The sequence below is a fragment of the Phaethon aethereus genome (genome assembly GCF_964289735.1).
Source record: "Phaethon aethereus genome assembly, chromosome: 17".
Lineage (NCBI taxonomy): Eukaryota > Metazoa > Chordata > Aves > Phaethontiformes > Phaethontidae > Phaethon > Phaethon aethereus.
In genome coordinates, this window is record NC_138593.1 from 107,941 (window position 1) to 135,779 (window position 27,839).

A 27,839-nucleotide genomic window follows, 5' to 3' on the forward strand; every position below is an offset into this window, starting at 1 on the left:
CCATCTCAAAGGTATGGGCATTAGTTTCTCCTAACAGTCACATCTCTGCAAGCAGAACCAGAATTCTGACAAAATCAAGAGAGCTCATGATTTCTCTGCACTTTTCTTCTTTTAATTGAAAGATGGTAAAATGAAAAGAATCCTAGACTACTATGCTAGCCATTATCAGAGAAACATTTGCCTTCTCTGCGGCTATCTAAGGCTGATTTAGATATTTCACATTTAATGAAAGTGGATGCACAGTCAGATGGACTACTGGCAAGTCAGGTTGAATTTGCAGATTGTTGAAGTTTTTTTAGTAGGGAAGGGGAGATACTGAAGATATTTAAACATTGCATTCTTACATTTTGGCAATTCTCTGAATACAGACTCAAAGTGGCATTTTTTGTTTCAATTCTGACCTAATTTTGAAAAGATACAATTGCGGGGAGAGGGGAAGTACTCAGAAGATGAAACCTTTCCTTCCACGTTAACTTACAATGATTTTTTTTAAATCAACCTTTATTCAACTGTCCAGTTAGAGTCCACCTTCAAAACAAAAAAATCTGTTACGTGCACTGGAAATGTTTTGCAAAACTTGCAATGTTCTCCTTGAATCACTGCAACACACATACTGTTTCTTTTTTAATGTATAGCTGTATGACAGTGTGTTTCATTATCTTCATTAAAAAGTGATTTCTGAACTACTACCTTGTACAGAATCCTTTTACCCAAAAAAAGTTACCATTAGCTTTCGCAAAGGGTTTGTAAAGGCGGTTCTGTGTTGTGCAACTCTTTGATAGTGAAAGAATTACTAACTTTTGCATGTTGTTTGGTCTGGTCTTCCAAGGTCTTTAATTCATAAACTACTGGTAAATCATGGTAATTTCATAAAGCAAGGACAAACTATGTACCAAGTGTACAGGAAAACTGAGTGAAACAGTACAGATTTTACATTATAATGGGAACAAGACAAATTGAAAGAAATGCCTCAGACCATGTATTCTGAAGCATAAAATTATTCATTACTTATTAGCTGCCATTGCTGTTGCCATTGTTGTTGTTTGTAAACAGAGACCACAAACCACAAGCAGAAAATTACAAAATGAGAACAAGTGATCTTGAATACAGTAAGCTGAAATACAAACAATACTGTACAACAGCAAGAAAAAATCTTGTAAAAAAAAAGAACTTTGAAAGAAAGGATGATCATTGACAACAAACTGCCTGTCCATCACCAGTGTGCTACAGGTCTTTTAAAATTAAAAAAAAAAGTGCAACTGTGCGTGCAGCTGATTAGTGGAGAAAGTGGGCAGCAGAATGAACAAAGGTGATTTTGCTTAGGAATGCTGGAAGACTGAACTGGCCTTTTGGAGGTATATAAGGTTGATTTTGTGAACTTTTTCATCAATACAGTGTTAAAAATTTGTAAGCCTTCTCTGTTCCAGTGTCCTTAAGGAACAGAATGACAGAGAAAATGGAATCGAAATTGAGTGAATGGGTAACACAGTTGGGTCCCAAGTCCCTGGAGAGGAGAATTTTATGGGTCACTGAATAGCAAAGTAGTAATGTCTCATATGCTGTTAGACAGCATGTACCACAAGGAAGTGCTGCTGGCACACACAATGGCTTGTAAAGGACTGATAGCAGCACTTGATGTCAGTAGCTCAGACTGGGAAGGGAATACATGGAACGAATTAGAATTCCAGACCTCCTTAAAAATCTGTGACTGAGAACACAGTTGATTTCGATGAATCAGAATTATTCGGCTTAGTCCATCATAAACAAAGCAGTGGTAAAAACAAACACCCACCACCACCACAAGCTGTTCCTTCTGGTCGGTCTTGGTAACTCTCTCATCACAGCAATCTCTAATTCCCTAGTTTATACACACACGCGTGTACTGTACACGCACAGATATATTCAGTGGCAACAAAATCACGTCTGCTCACAGCGCTCTTGTGCAACCAAAGTTCAGGATCAGGAACTTTAGCAGAATTTGTGAGCCAAATAACTGAACATACTTGTATGCATGATGAAGAACTAAATATGTCCACATTTACCATTTTTTTTTTAAAAAGCATAACACCAAGCTAACAGAACACTGCTATTGTTTTTCAATATTTCATCAGCTTAAAAATTCTACATTCACTAAGAATTCAGCTCAAAGAAATAAGAATGTGGCACATTGTTACGCTGTGATACTAAAATATACATATAAAGTCATGCTAGTATGTAATCCTTTTCCTGCTCTTTACATATATTGCAAAGGCCAAAAGAAATTTAAGCACGTTTTTCTCCTCAGAAACAACCTTACAGCTTTATATGATGGGAGGTTTCTGCATGCTGAAAGGGATGTGCCATAGTGAGTATTGATACAATAGTCAAAGCCTACAAACCGTATTTTGTTGCCGCCTCTTTCAGAGTAGCAAAATTGCTCTCTCCCTTTTCGATGTTTGAAGGTGCCACCCCATTACATAGCAATGGTGTAAAGGTGCTACAAGGACAAGAACGTTTGCCCTCCTTCTGTTCCTTACAAAGCATGTGTAACTTTCTGTATGTGTTTTTTGCTGTTGGGTTTTTTTTTTCTGTTGGTTGTTTTTTAGGAAAGAACCACTGCCATTGCTAAAATGTCTCACAGGTCAGCTAATAAGCCTTTGCAGAAGTTTAGACTATAATGTACCACCCCGACCTTTGTTTTTTCCTTTGCAGTCTGCCTGTAGATGGGAAAAAAAAATTAAAAAGCTATCTTTCTGCATGTGCATTCACCGTTCTCAGAAAGCATCACTGCTCTTTCCCTTTCGGTCTGTTAGCTGCTGTGTGTTTACGTGTTTGTCTCTTTGCATGTTTGTATCACTGTGGGTATGTGTGTCTCCTTGCGTCCGCGTTGTGTGTCCAAATGTGTGGATAACTGTGCGCGCGCGTGTCCTTGTGTCCGTGTCCGTCCGCGAATGTCGTGTCTCTGTGTGTGCGTGGGCGCCCATGCGTCTGTCTCTGTGTCCGTGCGCATCATTGGGAAACTCCGTGCCGGTGAGAGTGCCCGTGCCTTCGTGACCGCGCGAGGCGCGCCCGCCCGCCAGCTCCGCCCCGTCTGGGGACGCAGCCCGCGCTGCTGGGGGCGAGGCGGAGGTCTCTGCAGCCGGGCCGCGCGGCCGCCAGGCGTCTGTGCCCGCTGTGCTTTCTCCCGGCGCTGTGTCTACGCGGGCCGCACCGACACGGCTCCACCGTGCAGTCGTTTCTGTTGGGCGGGCGGTGCCTTTTCAGTTTTAGAAGGACGCCCTAAATCGCAGCGTGCGGCGCTGCCACCTCGCCGCCCGCGGATTCACTCACGGCCGTGTTCCTCAGAAGGGCGCTGCTCGGGAGCAGCGCTCTGGCGCGAACCCGCGACCCCACCGCGCCCGCGCAGAGTGGCTGTGCGTGGGCGGGAGCTGCACGGGACTAGAACGAAGTTTGTAGCGTTCTTTTCCTGTCCCGTCGTCCCCCGCCTCCCCCGTCGTCCCCCCCGCTTCAAGGAATGAGAGACGTGCTGCACCTGCGCGCTCCCATCTGCTGGCCGACAACCCCCGTGGGACCTCAGCCTGGCGAAGCGCGAGCATGGCGCGGGGGCAGCGGCTGGCCGCAGGCAGAGCCCGCGGCTAGGCCGCGGGGCTGACGGGCTCCTGCCTGGCCTTTTCCGCGCTCGCAGCGGGGGACTGGGTGCGAGAGGGCAGAGGGGAGTGACGAGAGCGAGACATGGGTCGCTGCTGGGGCGGAGGGGGAGAGGGGGTGTCGCCGGGCCGCTGCCTCGCTGACGGCAGGGCGGCCCTGCCTGCGAGGAGGGCTCCGCGGAGCCCCTGTGCTGGCCGCAGAGCGAGCACCGGCAGCCCAAACCTGCCGGTGTCAAACGTAAAAGCAGCAGTTCTGCGGTCCCGCGCTGCAGCAGGTTGGGATCTTGGTCTCTATCCTTTCCTGTCACATGGCTGGTAATAGGATCCCTCATCTGCCACTCGGCACCTCGCCGGGGCGCAGTTACAGGACACATGCTGTAGGGCCTCCGCTTCCCGCACTTTGCGCTCCTCCCGGCCCTCCGCGACCACCTCTGCCCCCCGAGCGCTGGGGCTGCCGCCTGCGAGAGCGGTGCGGCCCGGCGGCCGCTTGCCCATGGAGCCCCCCGCCCTCGCCGCCGTCCTGGCCTTCTCAGGGCTGGCGCTGAGCTGCTGCCGCGAGCCCGTTCTCTCCGGTGAGTGACGCGTCGCGGGGAGCCGTGAGGGGGGCGCGTTTGGGGCTGCTCCCCGATCTCCTCACAGGACTGAGCGGCGAGGGAGCTGGGCAGTCTCCCTCCGAACTCCGCGGACTCGCAGCTGGCGCGCAGCCTGCCGCCGAAGGGCTCTGCCGGCCGGCAGTACCTCTTCGAGGTCGCGACGACGTCCCTTCCTGCTCGCCAGGCCGGTGCACGGCTCGAAGCTGCTCGTGCAAACGTGCAGGGGGTATTTTCGTGCGCAGTTGGAAGCGTGCGGGTATTTGAGGATCTCCCTGTGCTCACTTGAGCAGGGAGCTCGGAAAACTGTATGAAAGCATGAGGTAAGGGGAAGAAGAGCAGCACATTTCTCTAACTGGTTTGGTAGCTACCTCTTGCAGAACAGAGGCATCTGCAGGGAGAGGGTAGTGTGGGGCGTGGGTATACTTACTTAGTGGGAAATGAAATGACCAGTGGCAGCAGGGCAGAGTCAGGGCTGCAGAGCCAGAGCTTGGAGGGTGGCCATCTCACCTGTCTGCGGCGTGCTGCCCCAGCTCTCTGTCAAGTTTGGACTCCATTGACCATTCAGGTTCTTATTCAGCCAAGGAGTCTGGGAAGCCTGAAGCTTTGCTACCTGTTACTGTGATTTTTACTTAAAATTTCTCTGCACCCTTTTGTCCTCATCTCCGTTGTCACTGATTATTCAAGTACCATGGTTCTCTGATAAATGTTTGCCCTGCTTTGCAAGATTTGAAGTGGCTCTTCCAGATGATCACGGTGTCACAGCCATCAGATGCGTGGTCCTCCTGGATACGTTTTGCGTATTCTAATCATTGTTATTCTTTAGAACATAGAATTTGCTCTACTTCCTTTAGCCGTGAACAGATATTTGCTCATCAAGTTTTTGTAGATGCACTTAATTAGATTTGGAAAATACTTATATAAACTTTCACAGGGGAAAAAAAAGCGCCTCTTACCAGAAAGAGAACTCAGAACGTAAACTTTACAGCTTCTCAGAAATTACCTGAAGTGAGTAAAACGTGAGAGTATTTTCAGATAAGCATGTAGAGAGCTGCCGAGACAGGGACATATCTAGACTACATCTTACAGTCTGTTCCCAGTAGCATTAGGACATGTTTGATGCACACAGTAGGTACTCCTTCCTTTGCTTCAGTTGAAAAATATCTTGTAAGGTTTCTGAGCAGAACTGTGAACAGAACACTCCATATGTTATCATGTCCCTCATAGCAGGCTGCATAACAGCAAGTGGAGGATGTAACCTAGTGAGAATGTTTGGTTCGTAGGCTATTGAGAGAATTCTAGCTGTTTACACACCTGCACTTCCATCCTCTAGCCAACTTCTAACTGCATGCACTGGCAGCCACTAAAGGGGACAGACATGCCTGAGCACAAGAAGCTGAGGTGGCGGGAGGGGGGAATAATAGATAATGCATCAGAGTGAAGGGGTAGCAAAGGAGAATGGATCTAGAAGGCACTGCCACTTAGGTGTCTTCTGCTAAAGAACCTGGAAACAGTGCAAATCTGCACTCCAGCAAGGACCTGTAACTTGCATGGCCTGTGCAAAATCTGCAGAGTTGCTAATCTGCCCAAACCATACCTCAGGATCTTCTTCTTGACCCTTAACCCCACGGGACCTAAATGGGATCAGCTGGGTCAGATTGCACTTGAAGGTAGCAGAATTCTGAAATTACAAACATTAATATTTCTTTTGTAAGGCAGTTTGTCATATGGTCTGTTTTTAATGCTTACTCCTTTTTTATTAAATTCATGTCTTATTAAGTTTATCATAAAATGCAGTCAAAATACAGACTGCATTGCACCATTATTTGCTAAGATAGGAGAGGAGCTTTAACTTCTGGAGTTGCCTTATGGAACAATGTCTCGAATTGTCAGAAATTAGCGTGAGTTAACAATTGGTTTTGCACGTAGTACTGTGCTACTTTTCACAGAATGTTTCTGCTTCGCTGTGTGATGTCTAAGTTTCTATTAATCCAAACACTGACATTTGCAGCCTTCAAACTTCAGTCATACCACATTTTCAGGAATAAGTGATGGTTGAATAGATTGCCTAACATTAAAAGACTGTCTAAATTTGGTGAGTTTTGTATTATAAGGCCAAAGAGATGGAAATGCCTTCGGCAAATGTTAGTTTCAGTGAACAAATGTTATTTTACATACTCCATGCAGTAAGTTCTCACTTCTAATTTCTGTACTTAGAGTGTTCATTTAATTTCCCCATCAGAAATGTGTATGACTATCAGTCTCTTTTTCCTGTCTCTTTCCTTTCCATTTAACAATACTGGGACACCATGTTCTTGGTTTTCTTCCCAGCTGAGTCTTTGAGCTGCTATTTCAGCCTTGTCTGACAAACTTTCTATCTCTTGTCATCTTTTTCTGTCTATGTCGCGCTGATTCAGAGAAGCGGTTCTACTTGATATGCCTCAAGCAATCGTCATGGAAATACTCAAAAAAGCATTTCTAACCAGGCAGATAGAAAATGAAGTAGTCAGTCAGATGCTTCAGCAGATCATGCTTGTACATGCGTAGAGCATAACTCAAAATCCAGAGTTATGTGAATGGATTTAGGCAGGATGGAGCCAAAGAAGTGGGAGGGAGGCAGGGATTACATGCTGCCAGCTGCAAAATTTGCATTCTTTGTCGTATCACACCATAATGGTTGTGCAATTGACCACTCCCTCCATCCACACAGTGGCTACAGCCCATCCTGATAAAATTTCCAAAGGGATTCAGTCTGTCACGCTTGACAATGGAACAACAGTTTTAAAACTTCACAAAGAAAGAAAACAAATGGGAGTATTAAGGAACAGAAATTCTTATGGGGCCACATCATGCGTTCTTACTTCCAGTGATAAAGAATCACACGACAAGCAAGTGTGTTTGCATCTTGTGGCTGAGGACTAGCCAGCAGCTGCAAAGCTGTGGCTAATATAGCATGTTTGTATTGTATGAATAAAAAGAAAAAAGGTACAAAATACATACATTTAAGCATTAGAAATAATGGTAACTGCCTCTCATGCTTATATCCTAATTTGCCTGCTTCCAACATATTCCAGAAAGGGTCTTGCCAGTCAGATAGCATTTACCTTTTTATTAGGAAAAAAAAAAAAAAAAGGAAAAGTGATAAAAAAGTTACTAGATTGAAGGTTAGTAATCAAAGTTTCACAAGAATAGCAAGTTCACATATATAACAACTCACACACTGCCAGGGAGCACAAGCATGGAACTTCACATCTGTACATTCCCAGGAGTGTACATTCTTACAGGACAGACAGATGCTTAAATCAAGGTTTGAGCAAATGTCAGGTGAGTATTCATTGTGACTGCTCTTTGGTTTGGACCAACACTAAATAAGATTCTAGTTCTGACCAGCAAAAATTATTGCATTTGAGGACTTTAAAAAATTATATACATATGTCTGTGTGTGTGTGTCTCTGTGGATATGTAGAACAAGAGAGAGAGATGGTTTTTAAACTAAATGCAGAGTGCCCCTACACTGCGAAGGAGAAATGATCAGCTAACCAAGTGCCCTCAGAGTACCACGTCAGAATTTAACTGTCTGATTTACCAAATGGGGAGTTATTTTCTAGCAATTTTGAAAATTGTAATTTTAAACAAAGATCATTCTTTCCTGAGGTTTTTTCTTTAGTTTGTGTTGTGGGTTTTTTTACTGTTACAGTATAGGCACCCAAGCCTGATAGTTTTGAGAAGGGCTTTTGTTACATTACTATTAATTGGAATAGTAAAGTATTGAAATGTAAAAATACTACACTAATTTTTCACTTGGGTAGGTCTAAAACAGCCTTATACTTCCCAAAAGCATTTATTTTGCATCATAACATAATATGGAATGAGATTTTTTTTTCTGCCCAATCATATGACAGTATGCAAACTAACTTTTTGTTCAATCGATAAAACTGCATCTTCAAAGAAAACCATTGCACTGCTAAAAATATTTTTAATAATGACCACAGAAGCCATATTTGTCTCTTTGATCTCCTGAAGCTTCTTCTGGTTTTAATCAGTGTTCCCACATGAAGAACTGTGGCAACCTATGATAATAGAATCCCTATTTGCATCCATAGGGAAACAAAAATGTTCTCATCTGAAGAAGGTAATTTGGTGTTCTGCCCCTTCCATCCGTGGGCCCCTGCCTCTGTTACTGCTGGGGTATCTTGGCATCAGTTAAGTGGTTTCTGTCCTTTCCTCTGTGCATTACTCTCTCATTGAAGTGTTTCTGCTGTCTAATTATACCCTTTCAATCAAATTAGAGACTGCAGCATCTGGTTAGTGCCTGTAACTGTTGCCATCTGCACCTAGATACAGTGCTTTCATTTAAGGAGGAGTGCTTAAATTGCAATCTCTAGCAAGAACTAGGAGAACAGCTTAGGTAGAATGGAAATGACTTAAAACTTGTATCAGAACACTATGCAAGCACATGCATCAAGCAACTGACACCTAGTCATTATCGGACCTGGCACCTTTGGTTCCATATCCTTGTATCCTGCTTAAACGTTTTTTCTGACTCTTCTGAAAGGCCGTAAGAAAAATAAGTGAGAACTGAGAAGGCAGTTATAGCATGTAAATTCAAGGAACCTTTATTTCTTGCTCCAGCCTGACAGAACATTTAATGTTCAGGCTATCACACCACTGTAATGAAACCCAAGATTTAAAGAGCAGCCATGTTCATTTACCTTTCATTATTCTGCAGATTTTTAAAAGAAAACCTTGCTTCTTGTTGCGCACTAGCTGGTAGGATAATTTCTGGCCTAGGTAGGCTGGTTTCTGGTTGATAATTGTTGTCAACCTTTAATCTCTCTGGCCTCTAGTCAGCACTCAGAGTAGCTCCCAGAACTTAAAGCAAATAAATAATGTAACTAAGTTTATTTTTTTCAGTGAAATAGTAACAAGTTTGTCATTCTGAATTTTCAGTCTCAAAAGCTATGTACATGCCCCAAACTTAGAAGAGTACTCTAAGAAGTCATTTAAACCACCCTGAAACCTCTATCTCTTCAGTCTGCAGTTTGTAATGTCACTAAATATATGTCTCTGAGAAAATACGGACTTTGAAGAATGCTCAGAAGGTTTATAAGATTTCCCATTTGTGAGCCAGAAAAGGAAGCGTGTGTGAGAAGTAGATGGCTGTTTTCTTTGCTTTTATCTCATTTGTAGAGAAAGGACTGCTGATTAGATTAAAATGTTTGTATTATTTCTCTCTGTGGTAATGTGGCACAAAATGAGAGGTTTCTCAGGTAACTGGGCCTCTTGCCATTAAGGACTTAAGAGGTGAAAACCAATATTTGGAAGTCCATCTTAGAAAATCATTGGAATTCAATGCAGACTCTGAAACGTCAGTGTTTTATCATTAGTGTTTCATTCAGTAAAAAAGTCAGGCTGTTATATTCTGCACTACCTTAATTTTTCAAATGATCCTAAAGTGGCGTCCATGTGGAGTGCAGGCAGCCATACAGTTCCAAAGTAACAAAGGCATAAATGATCATTGTAAGGTCCCTACATCGAAGAAGAAACCGAGACAGATGGAAAAAATTTCTACTACAGCTGCTGTTTGATCTTCCAAATGTTGATCTGGCTCTAATAAAACTAATTGTGAACCTGTGTCACACACTGAGCATTCACTCATAGTGGACAACCATCCCCAGACTTATTTTCTGCTTTTCTTCCTAGCAGTTGCCACTCAGTATGTACTTATCAAGTCTCAGTATTCATTTAAAAAAAAGAGTTATTTTTCTGTCAACCATGGCACCTGATGTGTTGAAACCAAAACAGCCTTGACAACATACTGCTGTCCATGTTCAGCATTATCCTGAACAAGACCTATTGGAACCTTCCAGCTTTTCATGACTAGAACCATCGCAGTGGTTCTATTTCTGATTAATTCTGTTTGCAGACATCCCCACAAAACAGTAGAATCAGCGGGATCATTAGGCATTTAATAGAGTGAAATCATCACAGGCATTGATTTTAATCATGTATTTGACGCAAGTCTTCACACTACGCTTGAAACCTGACTGACTAAGGTCTTAGAAATATGAGGTCGGTGACTTCAAGATTTGAGTGGTCAGAGTTTTCTCCATGTACTGTCTAAAACCCTAGTGATTTAATATAGGTTTATGGTTGACAGGATAGTTTAAACTGAGCCTTGGGTGCATGAACAGAAACCATGTGACAAATCAATAAAGCACAGTGGCACTCTGATGCCTTCTAGGAAGCTGTCAGCTTTAGCCTCCACAAAGTGCCTATTCTTCCCTTGCTGTCTTTGCCACCTGGAGAGGACTTGGATGCAGTGCAAGTTCTGTCATAGGATACCATAGTCTAACAAAACTTTAAGGAATAAGGTTGCTGAAGTTCATAGAACTGGCATTAATTTCCTTGAACCACTGCTCTGATGTTAGTTAGATTCCAGGCGAAGGGCTTCATAGCCTAAAGTAATATGGAAGTATCAACCAACACGAGGCAGTTAGATCCAGTGGGTGCCAGAACAGTAAAGGAGAGGTAGTTGTTGGTGGTTGTTGGCTTTTTTTTCCCCCTCTCCCTTCTACGTGATAGTAAACTAACAAAGAGAAATCAGGTAATTTGAGTAAGCCCAAGAGTTTTACCAGTAGTGTTCAGTCCACTCTTTTCTGACTGTTTTATTTAGATGACCTCTTCTGAACTAGTTGTGTGCAGGCAATTCTGGCTAGCCTTTTTTAAGCTCATCTTTTCACAGAGTTATTGCACCAGTGGTGCAAGATGAAAAGAAGGACAGAGGTTCTAGCCTCCTCTTCTCCAGAATTTCTTAGGATTTTTGTCTTTAAAGGGCACCCTACGGATTTGAAATGGAGAGGACAGTGGTCTGTCTGCAGATGAAACATTCGCTTTGCACCTTCAACACATTGGGAATATTAATTTTGTAGTGAAATCACTAAGGTAGTGTCTTGGCTGTCATGCAGCAAAACACAGCGAAATCACCATGTGTGATGAATAGAAGAATTGAGCTGTTTACTGCCAAAATATTGAATATGCTGAGATCTGTATCTGTGTTACTAGGAATTTTATACAAAACTGTACAAAATATATCTCAGCAGATCTCAAAGCTGATTGTCCAAGATGAAAGAATGCAGGACTGAGGACCTGATTTTTAAAAGCCAATATTTACTTTAAAATATTGCACTCCAATGCTATGGTAAAATTATTATTAATCATTAACAAAATGAAAATTTCCTAGCAAATTCCCTGTAGCACAAAAAGTTATGTGTTTCATGTGGTAGCAGCTGCTAAATTCCATAACTTAAAGTATTCATTTAATTTTTTGGGGGATAATCAATGATTTTACATGGTATCTCACTGCCTTCCCCCTTCCACACCTAGAGGCTAACAAAGCCAGGGGAGCTTCACTACAACTCAGCTGGCACATTTTTCCCAAATCTTTTGGTAGCACAAAAGAACACAGGAGGCACTGTTACAGCTACCTATTGGGAACAAAAAAATACAGCTATGAGGAATGAAGAGAGCTCTGACTCTTTCTTTTGTGCAATGTCCTTAAAGTACTAGTGCAATGAAGTTTGAAGAAAATCTATTAAACAAACTGAGAAGAACATGAAAGGCAATAGCTACTGCAAGTTAAAGCATGGGCCAGTCTTAGCAGATCCTAAAATGGGCTGATGTTAACTTCAGTGTAGTCTGTGTGCCAGATTACATTCAGGTATTGTAGCATTCCTTGCATTTCTGAGTATATGTTGGTACATATTGCTTCTAATATAGAAGTGAGAAGCAAAAAAAGTAGTAGCACTAAGCTGAAGTAGACATCTTTTCTGTGTGCTTTTATCACTTCTCACAACCGCTTCTTTATACGGAATGTTATTTTGTTTACCCAGTTTGAGTGTGTTTTCCTCTCTTTTCTACCAAATTCATCAGCTTGTATTTTTCAGCTATGACATAGAAAAATTTTTACATTAACTGCAAAGCAAGAGAGGTATTGAAGAAAGTTGCAACACTATGCAAGTGTTGCAAGTGACCTTAAAGTATGTTTTTTTCATATGTTTATGCAAATATCCGTGGTGGCCTGAACACTGGAAACTCAGATTTGCATTTTCAAGTAGATGTATGTAGCTCACCTGCATGGCTAAGGCAGTCAGGTAAATTACAGTAAGGACGAGTATTGACTTGAATCTTGTTTTTATTAAATTAGGTAGCTTTCTGTCCACAGATGATAGCAGTATACATTAATGGCTGTGCAGACACTTTTTCTGTGTGCCTTCAGCAACAAAATTCCATTTAATAGAAAACTGAACTTGCCTAGACATGAAAATGCACAGTGAAGGCACAAAAACATCAGCTTTCATCTGCTGTGTAATAAAACTATGAAAAAATAATTATAATTGCACCATTCTGATACTTGTGGGCACAGACTAAACTCATTTCAAAGGCATTGTTTTACTAATACATTTTCACTTCTCCCACAGTATTTCTAAATACAAAAAAGGTGTGCTGTTAATATCACGATTAAGCTGGGGGTGGTGTTTTTTTTTCCTCTTCCAACTGCAGCCACACAGGTCTTTCTAGCCTTGTTTTGTAAGGTACATCTCATGAGGGACACCTGAGATCATCATACGGCACTTCAGAGCACTCTCCTTTACCCTCAGGGCAGTAGCACATCTCTGCAGCTGTTAGATGGTTTCTACAGAGAATACTATCAGATGAAACAGAAGGTTGTGCAGCCTGCAGTTAGTAGGAAGCATTTGTGGCTTTCCCCAATAGTGATACTCAGTACAAAGAAATTTTTACAGCAGTGTAATGCAGCAGTTTTAATTCTGTCATGGTCTGTTGTATTTTGATGCTATTTTTAAATAAATGCATGGATGATAAATGTTACCAAGTATTTATTATAAACAGGATGGACTTACTTATGGTACGCTAATTATAAGGAGTATTTCTGGAAGATGATCACAGAATCATGGAATGGTTGAGGTTGGAAATGACCTCTGGAGGTCATCTTGTTCAACCCCTCTAATCAAGCATGGTTACCTAAAGCAGGTTGTCCCGGACCATGTCCAGATGGCTTTTGAATATCTCCAAGGATGGAGATTCTACAGCCTCTCTGGGCAAGCTGTTCCATGCTCTGTCACCCTCACAGCACATAATTTAATCAAAAATGTTTTGCATTTTTAGTAAAGGTAAAATTGTTCATGCATATGAATATTTACTTGATCAGAAGATGTCATTAGTAAGACAGCAAAGCCAGGCAGCATGAGATTTGTAATTCAGCTGAGACAGAGATAGTGTATTTAAAGACTAGAGAAATCATTCTCTGCTTTGATTTCTAACTTGCTGAGTATTAGGAAGCTAGGAAAACAAACAAAAATGGGAGAAAAGATGAGCGAGGCAGAATAATGCTGACCTGTAAGTTTTAATCTGAAAGCATAAATGCTTTAGTAGCAAATCACAGTATCATGATTATACTCTACCGAAGGAGATCGTTGGTAAGGCAATTCAGGCCAGAAAAAAAATGCCTAAGAATTTTTCCAAATTAGGATGTAAATGTTTGCAACATCCATGCCTACAAAATCTTTCACTTCATAAAGTACAGATATTCAGAACTTTAATTAAACGGGCATGAGATTTTGGGTAGTATGCTGATAACGTAATCTAATTTCATTTTTTGAAAATGAACAAGTTACAGATTTATTCCAATAAGTAAAGCATGGGGAAAACAGTAAAAAATGTAGTATGCTTATTCTGAAAATATATGTTAATTGTATTAATCACTCTTCAGATCTGTCTTATACATTGTTTGGTAAAGTAATGAAATCATAATCTCTTCAATAGATGTTTGACTCTGAGAGAAAACTTAAATCCCAGACAGCATCTTTAGTTGCCTAAACAATGCAGGAAACATGTTAGTGAAAGGAAACATGGTCTCTTGGGGATGGGGTGGAGGGCGAGGGAAGAACAACCAAACGCTAAACCTATATACATTCTTTCTCTTTTTCCATTTCCATTTCTTCCCAGAATGTTATACAGCAAATGGGGCTGACTATCGTGGCACTCAGAACCAGACCTCCCAATATGCAGGGAAACCTTGTCTTTTTTGGAATGAGACCTTTGAGCATCCTTATAATACTTTGAAATATCCCAATGGGGAGGGAGGGCTTGGAGAGCATAACTACTGCAGGTAAGACATATCCCATTGCTGCTAACATTGCCTATATACTCAGTGTTACTTTAAACAGTTAAGACAAAGTTGGGAAACTTCCTGTCATACAGTGAAGAATGTCAGAACCATGGGTATCGAACAGGTTTCGTTTTATCCTGTAATCAGTACCTTGGATCTACAAGCACCACTAGTAGAATAACTTTTTCAACCCAGCTCTCACCCAAAGTCCATATCATCTATCCAATCTGTAATTTGGCATGACAGAGAAAGACTAGGGATTGCTTAAATGAAAAGGAGGCGTTAATAAAAAAATTGCTCCAAGTCAAAAGTACAGAAGCACTAGTGAATGTCTGTAGGAGTCTCTGGAACATTGTGGTTTTTATCCTCACCCAACAAGTCTGGTTCTGTTATACACTATGTTTCTGAGTGTTGTACTAATGAAAGTTCCATAGTTACTAAAAATTATCAGTGAGTGCAAGCTGTTCAGTGACATAGAATTATTTGAATTCAGAAGCTCAACTGTCAGTTGTTACAATACCAGCCTAAACCATGGCAGATCCACTTTCATTTTGTTGCCTTCTAGAGAAGGCCTCCATAACTATGGATAGAACTCAGAACAAAACTTAAATTAGAACTTCATAATTTAGGAGCCAAATAAGAACCTCAGTTCAGAGATGTTTATGCTCTGCAGGCTCTTTTCAGCCTGCAACATTTAATTTCCTGATGTTGTGCAGGACTGACCAGCTAAGTTTTTATGCCCATTTATACTTCCTATGGAAACAGGTGGGGAATAATCTGATAGATACATTCCTTAAACAGTGATAATCATCAGCTCATCTAGGATGCATATAAAGTTGAGTGGTGTCTCTTACTCAGTCGGTAATGGTGACAGAGATGTTTAAACCAAGAGATTGAGTTACCTGGGGCATAGCAAGAAAAACTTTAATGTATCCTTTGTGAGAAGGTTCAAACCACATCTCAGTTCTCCCGGAAGATGATTTTACTTAGCAGGTTATAGACTTTCTAGGGTAGAACCTATACACTTGCCACCTTCATGTTGAAATCATTTCACTGTAAGCAATATAAATCATGATAAATGAGGCAAAATTAATATGCAGGAGTTCAGCACAATTGCTGATGTCACGAACGTAGGGTCCTGTTCTTGATCCAGGATCTTCTCTGTATTTAATCAGAAATAGACTTTCAAGAAAATATGACAGAGGCAGAGACAGCCAGTTGATGGAGAGTAAGTAAGAAAGCACAAAAAAAGAGGTCTTGCGACAATGACCACATTGATGAAAGGAGTCAGTGGCATTTCCAGAGTATTTGATGACTCAGGAGGATATTTCTCACTGAAGAACATTGATGAAGGACAGGGAAGAAAAAGACTTGCTCGGGATCTTTTCCCGTGTCTGCAAGAGTGCTTCAAAGTAGCACCGGTCAATGTGTTGCACCAGTGGACTCTTGTTTTCACCTAGAAGAAGAAAGCATTATTGCCAAGTTCTGAACTGACTCTCTTTTGAATCAGTTCAGCATCTTACAGGAGCAAAGAAAAATACACCACCTACAAGAGAAACTCCATAGTAGTTGGGCATTCTCTTGGTCTAGAAGCCAAGTAAACCCATCAAGCTGTCTAGAATCAGAGCATGTGGGCTCTGGAAGGACTGTCTTCCCATCAAAAACATTTCACACCAATTTCACAGACTCCCTCAGCCCAACAACAAATGCATAACAATTCTCATGACATGTAGAGAGCTGTGTCTCTCAGTATGCATACTAATATGAAGCTATAAAAAGGCTAGTGGCCACTGAATCATCTCTGATACAAATAGCAGAGTCAGGAATGTAATTTTGATTGTTGATAGATTGTATCTACAGGGTCTTACTTTTGGCACTCATTTCTGGCTAATACTTAGGTTAGTATAAAGGAAAACATGTACAAGCTATGCAAAAATGTGCATAATAAATTGAGTGTTTATCCAGGTATTCAAGTAATCCTTACTAGAGTCTCACTTTACTTAGCAAATGAGAATTTAGTAGGTGTTACAAGGAGCAAGAAGCCTATAATCTGGTCTGTAAGCTTGAAAAATGACTTGATTACAAAATACAGCTTTTTAACCCCAATCTGCTAGGTTGTTAGATTATCGTCTTTGAGATGGACTTTCCTTCCGTATGCTATATCACTTGGCCCAGGAATATTCTCATAGGTGTATGGAATGATGATCCTAACTAACAGAAGTTAAAAAACTTCGCATTTTGTTGAGAAAAGCTTGGAACCTCACTGTTTCAAGAGTGTCAGAGCATATCTTTAGCATGCAAATCTTGTCAAGGCCTTGTGAGTGAAGGTACCACTGTTTCAGCTCTTTCTCTGCCATTCATTTGCTTGGTGACAACGGACAAGTTGGTCTTCCCTTCTCTGAGGCAACACATCTCTCACAAGGCTTTTTTAATACATTGCTTTGAGGCTCAATTTTAGGGACAACATTTGAATAATCTAATTTTACACTTAAAGTATTAATCAGAAGCATGCTATCTCTCCGTGGGTGGTCCTTACTTGGAATACTTTGTTTACTGCAAGGCACCCTGTTAAGATGGAAATGCCTCATTACGTTCCACTAAACCTTATTTCAGCCATAACAAAATTATGCAGACTGGAGTCTTTGGAGATTTTGAAAGACACTCAATGGTTTTTTCTAACTGTATACACTTTTGAGGTTCAAGGCAAAAATTTCTAGAGACATTCATCACCTTTCTCTGCAATTTCCTTGCATTTTAAGGCATTTATATGTGGAGTGCCATTACCATGATTCAGCTGCAGACGTCTGATTTCTGTCATGCAGGTGTAAACCCAGAATTTCCTGTGACTGTGAAAACAAGAAAAATTGCGTTATTTCAAGTACAAGCTTTCCTTGATTTTAGTCTTCTACTTTCTTTAGCCACTGGAAGCTCTGCCATTACACCTAAATTCCTATCTCACAAGTCTTAGGCTTTCCTCATCCACTACTTTTACTAGTCTGTTTGAAAGCCTAACTACCAGCATTTTAGTCAGCTAAATTGAACTCGGCTCACCAATAGTCTTCATTCTCTTATTTGACAAAAATACATCCCCGGCAATTCTGAAATTGGATCTCCCACAAAGAGTTGTTAATATGCCCAAATGACAGTGTGCAGCTGAACTGACACTGCAGTATGTGGGAGGTCTCATTAATAGAATTCATGCCAAAGTACATGATAAAAAGATTGCAGTTGGCCCTAGTTACAAGAAAAGGTCAACTGACTGTCCAAAATAACAGTTTATTTTCTTAAATTGATCGTTTCAATGTGAATATTTTTTCAAAGTGTACATAGAAAAAACTTTAAGTAACGTAATGACTAATTAGGTGTGCATTTGTAAATGATGCTACACAACAGCAAAGAATAATCATGGACACATAAGGAATTATCTCATATATATCAGATCACTGGAACAGATTTATTCAGCCTTACTGAAGGGGAAGAAAAGACCTCAGTCTTTCGCAGAAGACTTTATCAGATAAATGTCTGTGTCATCATATATACAGAAAGTTGGAGTTTGGACTATTTCGTACCAAGGCAAAAATCAAGTAGGAGTCTAAGCAATCTGTATGCAGGATGTGGGGCTGAAAATCTTCCTCTCTCTCGGTACTGTCCAGAAATAGCTCTGCATCATTTAGACTTAAAGAAAAAAGAAGCTATGTTTTAGACATTACTAGCATTTTATGCTTGCTGTGTACTGTAATAACCAAAATTATCTGAGCTTCCTGATGCCTTTTGCATTTTTCTTGGTATGTAAGTCCAACGGATTAAATATTCAATAGGTATTAGAGCAAAAATAGTGATGACGCTGAAGCTTAATAAGATTTATTTTTATGTGTTTTTTTGAAAATATTTTATGACTTTTCACTCACTCTATTTTTCTCTTTCAGGAACCCCGATGGAGATGTCAGCCCATGGTGCTACATTGCAGACCATGAGGATGGAATATACTGGAAATACTGTGAGATTCCAACCTGCCGAAGTAAGAGCACCATGCAATTTTTTTAGGCGTGCATCTCTGTTGAACAGAGATTGGCAGTTATACAACAGTGGGTAGTTATTTTCAAACAGAAACTAGTATAAGGCCAATCAGCTTATTTTCCTTTGCAGACTAAGCAATATTTTAAATGGGTCTCTAGAGTTAATGACAAGCTTACTGAATCGTTCTTCCATTGCTATCCTTTTCATCTTATCTCAGAATTACTGGCTTATATTATTTACAAATAATACCAGACAGAAAATCACTCAAAACTTATGAAGTACTGCTAGTTTTTTTAATCCATAGAATTACGTCATTCATTTATTAAAATCTAGAGGACAAAAATTAATAGGAGATTATTAATTAATTTTTCTACAAGGTAAGTATGTGTCCATCATTTGCAATTAGCTTGTAAAATGGATGGCATTAATTTAATGTGTATAACACATCATACACAGAATTGCTTGGAACAAATAAAGACAGTATGAGAGGACACAGGGAAAAGGTGGCTATTTGTTAGGTATATGGGAGCTCTGGGCTAGAATTCTGTTCATTGCAGGTGCATATACTTATCATTGCTGTGAAACCGCAAACTGGACTTTGTTCAATTTTTTTTTAACACATAATTAATAAGCTATTCACCTGAAGCTTCCTTCCAATATTTAATATTTTTAATTTATTATATTATTTATCTTGTCTAAAATGTGGAGGTTTGTCATGATTCGTGTCAATAAGTTCCAAAATTTTCATTCCTGAATGCTTCAGGATAAACTCCTAAGAATCACATTCTTTAAAATATGCCTAAATAGATTTGAGTTTTGCATGTTAACAAGCAACTATAACTACATATTTGATTAAGGCTAATCACTAATGCCTTTGCTTGCTTTCCTAACTTCTTCTGTGCAAGTACTCTCTATTTCTAAGGGATAACTTATGTGTATACTGTTAAGCATCAGAGCAATTGTCCTTATATAGGCATACTTTCAATTGGAAGAAGTACATCTCTTACCTGAAGTTAAGAAAATAAAACCAAACAAGCTAAAATGGATCTAAAGTGATTTTTTTACTTTGTCCACAGTTTTCTTTTTATATGAATGTGAGCAAGGGATTCACATCTTCAAGTTAGGCAAACAAGTACGTAAGTGTGACCTTAACTCGTGTGACTTTTTTACCTACACTTAAATACAGCTTAAGGAGTCTGATTTAAATAACACAAAATCATTCAACACTCCGATAGTCATTGTTCAGAGGACATCTTACTCTTACTTTTCTAATATACCAGGTCCTATTTAGGAAACATGACCCTCATAATTAAGAAATTTATCTTGGTCTAAATCAAAGAATTTGCATTTTCTTTAAAGACCACAGATGTTAACAAATTCTCTGGATATGGCACCAGTAAAAAAGCTGAAAGGCAAATTCTCTCCACTCCATTTGTTCTACACAAAGGATCCTTTTAAAACCAGCCTCACTCATTTTCTCTGTGGTGGGGAGCAGAGGATTTAAACTTGGACACTTACTTGCACAGATAATCCAGACTTACATTTACAAAATGTCCTTTTGACCAGTAGCAGCTGCTTCAAGCGTTGCACTGAAACTGGATACTAGAAAAAGGAATTGCAGCAATTTAGAACAAACTGTACATTGCAAGCCCGTCCAAGTCTTAATACAAACCTCATGGTTTATGAAGCTGTGTAAGTAAAAAACCCTTTTATTCTTTACCAGATTTTCTGTTTTCAGTAAGCATGATGCTAAATCATAGGACCATCAAAACCAACTTGTGAAGTGCATAATACAAAACTGAGTTTTGTGATGGAGCAAGAAAGCAATTGTGTAAATTTTTAGAGAAGTAAAAAAATTGTCTTACATAAGACTCTTTTCCATAATTATATTTACTACTAGAAAAGACAAGTATCCAGAGCATAATTTACCTATAAACTATACCCACATAATACCACTACAATGCCAACAACATGAAGCGTCTTGATTGCCTAGAGAGATTTGCATGCAGTGATTCACTGTAACAGTAATTAAGAGTCTACAGTTAAGAATTTTTCATTATGATGGTGCTTTCACATTATTATGTGAAATTCTCATTCACTAAGTCTCATTCACTAAGTCTCATTCACTAATATTTATACGCAACACTAAATGTTTCATCCAGAAATGTGTTCTGGCATTCTGCATGTGTAAATGTGCTATATGGCATTTCACAACATTAGATGAGGACGGATGCGCATAATCACAGAAGACAGCGGTAGTTACCCCAGTAGGAACTTAGACTTTCCTTTTCTTCCTCTCTTCTTCTTAATGGCTTGCCTGTTAAGCAGACGGGAATGGACATAAACAAAACAAAAGGCAAGAAGGCAGCACTGAGTCCTGAGAGAAAATGTGCATCTCACATGGAGAATTCAGAGCTGAATGCTTTAGATGGTTTGTTTGCAATGTTGCAGCTATTCCTGACTTTTTTGGTCTCTTTGTTAATGAGGTTAGGTTGAAATTCAAAGGAAATAACAACTTACGCTCCCAAAAGGTAAAAGAAAGAAAGGCTTGCTGTCGCAGTTAATTGCATCTCCATGTTTACGGGCCGCGTAAGTCTCTTACCATAAACAGGTTTTATTACTGGAATCGTATTTCCTGTGTGCATGTATGTCATGTAATAAATTTGACTGAAATATTGATGAGGTGTTAAATGGCAGAGCCAGGTAAGTTATACAGAGCTGTATTGAACACTCTGTAAGATTGACCTGCATACATTTTGACACAAGAACAGAGTAGCTCGCACAATTTTAGACAGTATACCGGTGCATACTACCATTGCAAAAAGCTACAAGGCTCTTGAAAGACAGCTAGATGAGCATAGCTGGAACATGGTTTTGAGCTCAAAAGGATGAATTCCATGTTTTAATGTGCCTTAACATGTAATATGCAGAAGCTCTGGTGTTTGCCAGGACCTCATTATGTCAAATGCTGCTTAAAAGAAAAATAGCATGCTTGCACAAAAGAGATGACCTTTTAAGCATGAGAGAACAAATAGATACAAGTGGGTGAACGCAGTGTAACAGTAAGACATCACTGATCAGCATGAACAGTAATCACAGAATACTGACTACCTCATTTTGTCCAAACTTCTTTAGGAGGCTAAACATTAAAAGCAAATTAGGGCAAAAGGTTATGTTGGAAATTTTTAAAGGTCAGAGTAATTAAACAGGCACTACCTATCTAGAAATGCTTTTGATTCTTCATTGCTTTATACGTATCTATGTACATAGGGTACACACGTATAGGCTGTATAGAGGGTACTCACCTCTTCTCACAGGGTGAGTGCGCCAGCCCTGTGAGCGTCTTGGCTTGCTGCTCAACTTGCTTCAGAAAACTAATGTCTTTCTTGCACTGGTGGGCCCAAAACTGGACATAGTAGTCTTGATGTGGTCGTAACAAGTGCTGTGTAGAGGAACAATCACTTCCCTTGATCTCTGTCTGTGCTCCTCTTAGTACAGGCCTGTTGGCTGCCTTTGCTCCCTGGCACACTCCTGGCTCGTGTTCAGCTTCCCGTCTATCAGGATGTCCAGGACTTCTCTGCAGAGCTGCTCCACATACCTAAATGTACACTGTCTTGTTTTAGATTTATATGAAGTGGCTCCCTATGCATACATCCTGATTCAGTTTAACATAGTATTAATGAGGAGCATATTATTCTAATACACAAAAAATATTGTTGAAAAAGCAGTAATTTTTTATTACTGTGGATATGATATAAAAGCAGTGTTTGCCAATTAGATCTTCTCCAACTCAGATTACAAATTATTTCCCCTCTACTATTATGCTTATACTATGTACTCTTATTACCCTTCAGTAGCAGCTCAGTGGTGTCTCAGGTTTAGGACGCGCCCATCAGCAGCCATAGGAAGAACTGGTGTATCAAAATCATATATGCGTGTCAGGAGTAATTTTTTTGTGTGTTGTCCCAGTTCAGAAGAGCATTTAATCATATATTTGATGTGGGACTACTAAAGTTCTTTTAGCTGAGCATATACGCTTGGGGTCATGTAGTTTGTTGATTTGATATCAAAGCAATTTGAAGAGCTGGGCACTGGCATGGAAATTACTGTTCTCTATTGGGCTAAACTGATGCTTCTCCTCTTTATTCCCAATCACATGACACTAATTTTATTTGCTAGATACAAGAAAGTTAAAAAACTGCTGGGACACCAAAGAGACTAATTAGCTTTAGGATGTACACAAATGGTACACTTGATTTAGTTACGAAATGTAAGAAGTTTTCAAATTACTCAGGTTTCTTAGGATGGAACATATTGAAGTACGAATTCTCTGGAGACAAGGTTGAAGAGCCTCACCAATAAAGCTACTTAAATATATATATTTATATAGTATGTATATATATATGCATTTATATATATAATATGTGGTTTTAGGAAATCCCAGGTCTTACAGGAAAATGAGCTATCTTGGTTAACTAGGAAACTTTTTCAGGGCAGTGAAGTCATGCACTGTACAAAAACCTGAGCCCTCAGAATTATCTGCCCAGCTGTACTCAGCTGGGGTGGGGCTGCAAATGGGGATTTCCAAAGAAAGGTATGTTAAATCAGGCTGTAACTTGAAGTCTCAGTACTTATATGCATGTTGCTGCAGGGCGTATCAAAGCCATAACTCCGTGCAAGCATTTATAATTGAAATTGTATCATTCTTAGAAAACAAAATTATTTTATGAACAGTATTTAAAGCAACATTATCTAATTATTCAAAAAATATACATACTTGAATTTTCTTTCAAAGTTCATTATTTCTTCTTTATAATGCTATAATCATCCTCATTAAGAGTACAGTCATCTACATGCCAGTATATTGGCTGGTCACTAATAGATATGCTAACCCTCTTAAAATAAGGAAGCTGCCGTAGGCAACATAGCCTAAGTCTGGGAGCAAGCTCTCAGACAGACCTATACCAGATGTCAGGATGATTCAAATTTTAACAGTAAGCTGGCATCAGTTTACAAGCTCAGTAATATTCTAGAAGAACAGGGATGAGACCATCTTTGTTAGATTTAGACACATAGAAGTTCTGGATTCAAGGCATTATTTCAATGGCTGCTGCACATGGACAGGTAGAAGAAATCCCAGAAATTGGCCTTCCAGAATACAATAAAGAGATAGTTTCAGGACTACTGTACAAGACTGCTCAGTACAAAAAGCATCATTGCATTTCTATGGCATTTATGTGAAAGTACAATAATACAGAACCAGTTTACTAACACGGATTATCTGATGGAGAAAAAGGTCACCTGTGCAAGAGATGGCTAGTTCAAAAGGAGCCCCAAAACAGCTAATTCACATGCTGTCAGGCATCAGAGGCTGCAAAACCCCAAACCCAGCATTTCCCCAGCAAAAGAAACTATCAGTAAGTCAAAAACCTGAAACAGTGCTGTGCAACGTGATGTTAGCAAGAGAGACTTTGGAGTTTACTGGGTACCAAAATAACAAATGACTGAATAAGTAAAACTCGTATACAGTTCTCTGACCGCATCACATGTTATACAGAGACATGGAGGCTAGGTAGACAAAAAATAATCCTTGTCAAACTTGCACAGGGATAAAAATTATCTGCCCACAGAGCTGGTATAGATTTAATTCCAAGTATGTGAGCAGATATGACAAGTAGGCAACGGATAATTTTATGCCATTAGCACGGCACTATATTGTACCTCCTCTCTCTAATAGTTATGGACAAATTCCAGTCCTTTGATGAAAAGTGCAAAAATGAAACAAAACAAAAAAAAGAGGACAACTTATGCAATGAAGGGAGAAGACTCTTTTTGACCTCCCATAGTGACCAAGGAGCCTTGAAACATTGTATTAATACAGTATAAATAGATGTTTCTTTAAAAAAGTAATATTGCTCATTTTGAATCTCTTTGTACATACTGTAAAATGTGATACTTTGAATTCATATCAGAATTCGAGTTTTAAATATTAGGAAATTCCCCTATGTACGTATATACTACCTCCCATAAAACTTGCCAAACTCTATCCTAAAACAGTTTAGGTTCCCTTCCTCAAATATCCTCTCTAAAAAACTTCCAGAACTTCATTGTTTTGAAGATCAGACAGAAATTGCGTTGTTTAATTTACATTGTTAGAATATGCATGATCATAGTAAAAAAAATGCACAAAACCTCTGAACCTACTTAATGCCTTTTTTTTTTTCTAATTGTATCTATCAGGAGAAATGAACCAGGTATTTTTCTTGTCTATAATACTGCAGCTTACAGAAGCCAACTACAGAGTATTGCAGGTATATTGCTAGGAAGATATAGTGCTGTTTTACCACCTGTCATTTATCCCTGGATATGTTTGGAAAATATGACAAGGATCTATCATATAGTAACATTTCCCATACTGTGAAATCAAGACAAGAACAGATAGCGAACTGATTAGTAAACAGGTAGTGCATAAAGCAGCCTGTGTCTTGGGTGTTTCCAGGCACACCTTTAGAATGACTGTTGTCTGTTATTCTTGCCAGTGCCAGGAAATCTCGGGTGTTACAAGGACCATGGAGAGCCACCACCTTTGACTGGCACCAGTGAGACCTCCAATAAACTTACTATCCAAACATGCATCAGTTCCTGCCGAAGTCAACAATTTAAGGTGATTTCTTTGACATACATTTACAAAATCTTTTCAAAGACAAAAGAGGGCAATATGCTTAAAAGTCTCTATCATATGTCTCCCCCACCTTTTTTTTTTTTTTTTTTTTTTTACCTTTAGGAGGTCTAAGGTCTCACTCCCGCTCCAGGGGACCTAGGCCTCTCTCTGCATCCAGACCATTCTGGGCAAATGACCAGTTAATAATGCCAGGATGCCAGGAGAAAGTATGCTTGCTTATTGTAGTTATGAGTGATAAGGTACCTTAATTGCCCTCCAGTCCATCTTTCTCGCTAGTCTTAAGTAGCTTCCTGACAGCTCAAACAAAAATGGTTTGTGTTGGGACCTCTGACTGTTGACTAATCATACTTTTCCAAAACACACATATTCTGCTGCCAGCTTTCTTGCTCCTACAACCTCCTGCTGTCACTCCTTCAAATATTATCCCTCCCTTCCTTATGCATCTTTGTCATCAAAGTTTGCAGGCATGGAATCAGGTTATGCTTGTTTCTGTGGAAATAATCCTGACTACTGGAGATATGGGGAGGCAGCCAGTACAGAATGCAACAGTGTTTGCTTTGGAGACCATACTCAGCCTTGCGGTGGGGATGGCAGAGTCATTCTTTTTGACAGTAAGTATTGAAACAGGCTCAGTTTTTCCCAAAGGAGAGGCCTCAAATGTTCAGCAAATTAGGGAAAGGTGTTTAAATGCAATGAAAACTATTGCACACAAAACAGCAAAACACTTAAATTCAGTATAAAATAAAGCTGCTTTCCATTTCTGCATAAAATTCACATCCATTAGTAATGTGAAATAATTCTTCCAAGAAATGATGCCTGCTCAGGCAACTGACTCATGCTCCAGAGATTGTCTTTTACTTCCCCACAAATGATACTAACTCAGCTATCACAAACAGCATGTCACAGAAAGACTCCTTCAGAACCGGTCTTACCAGAGAGTAGATAAATGATTGAGGCACCTCATATAAAATTTCAATCTACACCAAACTTGTGGGTTTTTTATTAAACCAGACAAGACTTGCTATAACACAGTTAACACAACACAAAGCAGTGTAGTAGAATTGAGACAGAGAAGGAGTGTACTGCAAAAGTACGAATGAGTTAGGTTGCTAGTATGACCATTGCTGATTTCATAATTTCTTATACATAGAAAGCCTCCTTTCTACTCTTCTTTTCAGTATACATACCAGTGCGAGCTGTGTAACTGCACAGGTTGACAGTGTGAGTACCTAGTTGTCTGGCTGCAGTACAGGCTCACAGTATAACTGGGAGTACTGGAAAAGTTCACAGTATACACCGATATATCGTTGCTTCTCAGACGTCAACTGCCTCTGATGTAGCAGCCACCTTTTAAGTCAAGTTATAAACTTTCTGGAACTAAAAGCCACCTTCTGAACACACAACCAAACTTCCCATCTTCTTACTCTAAAACTGGTTCCCAGCTAGTGAGACAGAAAGACATTTCAGTTAAGACAGGAATTAGTCACTCTGCTCACTTCCACATTCTCCCCAAGATATGAAAAGAAGCACCGGAGTTGCATGTTGCTTTCAGTGTTGAGATAGCATATATCTTCACACTGCAGCATCCTCCTGTTTCCTTCTGCTCTTGGCCTCCCAAATCCTTGATGGGTAAAGGCTTCCTGTATAGCTTTCCTGTTCTGGAATGGCTGAGGGCTCAGCAAGATGTTATCCTGAGGACCTGCACTGTCTTTTCTGGTAAACACCAAGGGAGAGCGCTATGGCCAGGTAGGAGAGGTCATCCTAGTAACTGCTACCTCTTTTCTTTTGGTGAAGAGCAACACCTGCTCACTTCATTCCTCTTTTCCAGATTATGTCATATCCCCAGAACCTTCACCCCACTCCCCGTACAGACACACCCCCCACAAGCCATTTACCTTATGTGTTTATGTGCTACTGTCATGGCCTAAAGCTGTAACATTCAGACCCACAACACAGAATTCTGCCAGCTCTAGAAGAAAATGAGAGAGGGAAAGCATTTCCATTCCATATGGGGCAATGCTGTACTTTGTTAGGCATCTGTGGAGCACTAGTCATCGGCATTCTTAGTTAATATTACTGGTTTGAAGAATATCTTGTGATTCAGGAATTAATTACAAACAGCACAGCCAAATGTAACAATACCTATAAAGCCATTTGCAAAGGGGAAATTTGATATCTCAATGACAAATTTAAATTCTATCAATTCAATCTATGCTATCTATTCAAACAATTCCATCTATTTGATTAAATCACCAGCTCTGTTTGTTAGCATGGAGTAAGCGCCAAACACAAATTCCTTTATGGGCCTTAGTACCTCTGTGGGGTCTTTCACATTCTTTCTATTATTCTTCTTTCATATTCTTTCCGTTCCTCTGTAAAGTCTTTCACAGTGCGGCGCTGAAGTGTGAGGTTTGCTCAGGCTATGATAAGTCCTTGCTCCAGAAAAAGAGAGAAATGTTTTCACATGAGTTTTCTGGCAGATCTTTGCTACTTCTTGTTCTCATTCCCCCAGCTCCCTTTTAATTTGTATTTATTAAAGCTTTTTCTCAGAGGCCTGTGAAAATTGAGACACTTCAAAACACTTCCTTTATTTCCATTCTCACAGGCCTCTATTACAGGGCTTTAAGCTTTCAGAGAAAATAATTCTACTTTGATTCTTCAGTCCTTCAGCCTATGATATGGGGGGAGTGATAACTCTGATTCAAACAGTTTTGTCATGAAATACATTATTATAT

The 27,839-nt window shown here is 39.9% G+C and overlaps 1 protein-coding gene across 1 annotated transcript in view; it reads left to right on the forward strand.

The window, feature by feature from the left end:
• Positions 1-3,458: 3,458 nt before the first annotated feature.
• Positions 3,459-27,839, forward strand: part of KREMEN1 (kringle containing transmembrane protein 1) — a gene marked incomplete at its 3' end in the record, with an annotated part of 30,044 nt that continues 5,663 nt past the window's right edge. The window contains exons 1-5 of the mRNA XM_082007673.1: positions 3,459-4,198; positions 14,243-14,405; positions 18,332-18,423; positions 24,962-25,086; positions 25,562-25,715. Of these exons, the coding sequence (XP_081863799.1) occupies positions 4,120-4,198; positions 14,243-14,405; positions 18,332-18,423; positions 24,962-25,086; positions 25,562-25,715 (613 nt within the window). The 5' untranslated portion in view covers positions 3,459-4,119. The remainder of the gene's footprint in view (positions 4,199-14,242; positions 14,406-18,331; positions 18,424-24,961; positions 25,087-25,561; positions 25,716-27,839) is intronic.